This window comes from Triticum aestivum, chromosome 6B, assembly GCF_018294505.1.
Source record: "Triticum aestivum cultivar Chinese Spring chromosome 6B, IWGSC CS RefSeq v2.1, whole genome shotgun sequence".
In the NCBI taxonomy this organism is placed as follows: Eukaryota; Viridiplantae; Streptophyta; class Magnoliopsida; order Poales; family Poaceae; genus Triticum; species Triticum aestivum.
Genome location: NC_057810.1, coordinates 69,501,627 through 69,505,253, shown reverse-complemented (window position 1 = coordinate 69,505,253; position 3,627 = coordinate 69,501,627). Strand labels below are relative to the sequence as shown.

At 51.7% G+C, this 3,627-nt stretch overlaps 1 protein-coding gene across 1 annotated transcript; it reads right to left on the bottom strand.

The window, feature by feature from the left end:
• Positions 1 to 1,926: 1,926 nt before the first annotated feature.
• On the bottom strand, positions 1,927 to 3,396 carry LOC123133524 (uncharacterized; the record flags this gene model as incomplete). The annotated part of the gene is given in 1 exon segment (XM_044553001.1): positions 1,927 to 3,396. A coding segment is annotated over 1 exon segment (534 nt). The 3' UTR covers positions 1,927 to 2,460.
• Positions 3,397 to 3,627: the final 231 nt, after the last annotated feature.

Here is a 3,627-nt window from a genome sequence, read left to right as displayed (position 1 = left end):
CGGTTCTACGAGAAATACTATTTATATATATGCATAACATGTATAATATGTAGTATCGTAAAATACCAACAAACGCTAAAGAATTAAATGGAAAACACAAAGTTAAAGGAAAAATAAATAATAAAACCAAAACCCCCCAAAAAAATTAGTACCGGTCGGTGTTACCAACCGGAACTAAAGGGCTCCCGCACCCGGTCCTGGCTCGTGCCACGTGGTGGCCCTTTACCGGCGGTTCATGCAGAATCGGTACTAAAGGGGGGGAGGGGCTTTAGTCCCCATCTTTTAGTGCCAGTTACAGAACCGGCACTAAAGGTTCTTACGAACCGGAGCTATAGCCCGGTTCTGCACTAGTGTTTGCAGGGAGCATATATGTTCCTTTTTTTCCCTTTCTTTTGACATTGCCTATTTTTTCTTCTTATATAGTTACAGATGTGGTATGCACTTTTTTACATCAAAGTACTCTTTATTGCAAGGGCGCTGCTACGCGTCGGTCGGCGGATCTTTTAAAAAGATCCGCCGCCTCGCGAGCGGTCAGATCTGGCACTTGAGCGGCCGAGGGTCACTTTCTATCATTGCAACACATGTCATGTTGCAGATTTTTTTTACACGGATTATGTTGCAGAATTTTTTGTAACACAGGTTAAGTAGCAGATTATTTTTGAAATAGATGTCTTGTTGCAGCTTTTTTGCAACAGAAGTCTTGTTGCAATTTAAATATTTTTTTGCAACAAGGTCTTGATGGATTTTTTTTTTTGCAGCAGAGGTCTGTCATAGTTTTTTTTCTACAATAGAGACCTTGTTGCAGAAACTCACTGTAGCAGACAGCGAGCAACAACCACGTCGGCTGAAAGAAAGGCTGATGCTCCCTTGGGACGGCGGGGCGACAGTGGACGCAGCACCCCACGGTGGATACAGACGCGGGTGACCCCCCTGGATGGCGGGATACAGTTTGAGTTTGGGGTGCACCACGATGGCCTACGTTCATGGTGAAGGTGGGCGACCTCATCGGCGTGGTGCCGGCGGCGAGCGTCTACGGTGGCGGTCAAAGCAACGCGAGAAGGAGTTAGATTGACGGGGAGCTTGGGAGGAGCACGAGTGGTGGCTGCTCTCATAGGGATCCAGATCTCGCAACACACCAGTTGTTGCGGTGGAGAGATTGCAACAACCACTCGGTTGCAAAAATTAGTCTATATAGTATTTGACAATCTGATCCAACGGCCACAAAGGCGGCGGGCACATGCATGGTTATCTGTTGGGTGATCCAAATCATTTCCCCTATTGCAAGTTGATCGTCATATTATCTTTTACAAGAGTATCAACAATCTCTGTGGGTGGACCTTCCATCCATCCCCCACACATCTTACTTCCAGCTAGTTTGGCTAAATCATGGGCAGCACAATTAGTCTTTCAAAGAGCATGCTTAAAAATAATATGCGGGAAATCACATGCGATCTCCATTCTTCATTGTCTCTATCACCTCGATGTTGTTGAAGTTCACCTGAAGGTGGTATGCACTTCTTTTATTGTGTGATCAAAGGCTATATGGGTCAGTTGCATAATAGGTATACCTAATATTGTTTCACGTATTTTTTTAATCTCGACCGTCAAAAATTTAAATCAATGAACCATGCGATTAACATATCTGGAAGAATATGGTGGCTTGTTTGCCTCTTGTTTTAATAATGGAAATCTCTTTAAAACAACCGCCGCCTCGCCCGTGTGCCACGTCCTGGTGGGATCTAGCATCATCCCATCTATCTTAGAGCATCTCCAGCCATTTGCCCCCCACGAGGCATATTTTTCGCCGCTTGGGGGCTGCCGTGAAATTTTTGGCCTGGGGACCAAAAATTCCCCACTTTTTTTTGGCCCTCAAAGAGTGCCCCTGATTTTATTTATTTGCAACCCAAACAGTGTACAGAGATCAACTTTTGAAAAGGAAAGGAGATAGGGTTTAAAGCTTGTTGAGCTTTACATCCAGAAGATTTGCTGCATAAGATTGAAGAACTAGAGACAGCTCTTTGCATAAAAGCTTTTTTAGCTAGGGAATAAGCAATGACATTCCCATTCCTAGGTATAGACCTGACTTCACATGATGAAAGAAAAGAAGTGTGATTAAGAAATTCAGCAAGCATAGGTCTTATCCTCCAATCTCCTGGACTCTCTAAAAGGTTTCTTGCTTTAGCCACCTGGACAAGATTCCTGCAATCAGATAAGAAAATAGCAGTATTCCATCCTAGAGCTTTAACCACCTCAGCCGACAGTGATAATCCAATAGCTTCAGCCTGCAAAACAGAGCAAACATTTTTTGCAGCAGCTTGAACAAATACAGTATGGTTTAAAATAACATTTCTAAGAAAAACTCCAAGACCAGCTTCTTCTTTTGCAATTTCCGGATTGTACGCAGCATCACTGTAACCTGCATTTTGGAACTGTATATTTTGAATGTGAAAAGGAGAAATATTATTGTTTGCAGGGTTGATGTGAGCCGCCGCCTTCTCCTCCATTGTTGTGCCTCCCACGAGCCACCCCGAGCCCGTCACCTGCGTCGTCGAGTTGTCGCTCGTCCACGACGACCTCCCCTACATGGAACCTCGCTCGGGGCTGCGCAGGGCGCGGCGTGCCGGCCAACCGCGCGCTCCACGCCGTGGCGGAGCTCGTGGGCGCCGTGGGCACGGGCGGGCTCGCGGCGAGGCAGGTTGTAGACCTCGGCTGCGGGACGAGCGAGGCCGGGGGAAGCGGGGCTCGAGCATGGAGGCGGAGCAGGGGCTCGCTGAGCGCACGCGCGGGCGGGGCGGAGCGGAGGCAGGCCAGCACGGCGGCGCGCCCGGGCGGAGAGGCATGCGCGACGAGGGTGGAAGGCGCGGAGGCGCGGCCACGCGAGCTCGGCCCATCGGTCAGCCATGAAACATGCGTGTACGGCAAGGGCGGAAGGCCCGGCCATGCGAGCTCGGCCCAGCGGCCAGCCATGAAACATACGCGTACGTATGTGGCCATGCACGCGGCCAAGCACCAGGGTACGAGGCATGCATGTAGCGTAGCCGGCCAAGCATGCTCGTACCACTTGCGGGGCGTGGTCGGAGGCCGGACGCGCGGAATGGCCAACCGGAGCGGCGACCAGGCGGACGCCCGCGCCAGCGCAGCCGGACGCGCGGCACATGAGAGGAGCGGAGCAACCGGCGGCAGGGGAGGCCGGCTGCGAGGCCGCAGCTGGCACGGGGGCAGAGCAGACGACGAAGGACATGCAGGGCGATGGCGATGGGGACCTTGGCGGCGAAGCCCAGCGGTGGGCGCCTCCTCCACCAGCTCACGAGCGCCGCCGGCTGTCGGTGGAGTGGAGCGGGAGCGGGGGCGGACCGGAGTGGTTGGTGGCGATGGATCGGGAGCACTAGCAGGGAGAGGATGAGAGAAAGAGATAAAGCGATAGATAGAGAACATGGGGGAGAGAGAGAACGTGGTGGGGTCGGCCTGGGAAAGTAGCCGACAGTGGGCCCGAGAGGCGAAGAAAAAAGCGCCGGTGCCTCCCAGGTGCCTCCCGGGATCGTGGGTTTCGCGTCGTCTCGTCGGCCGTATTTTTGCGCTAAACCGGCAAAAAGTGAGGTCGTGGGGGCGTGATTGGAACTTTTTTTG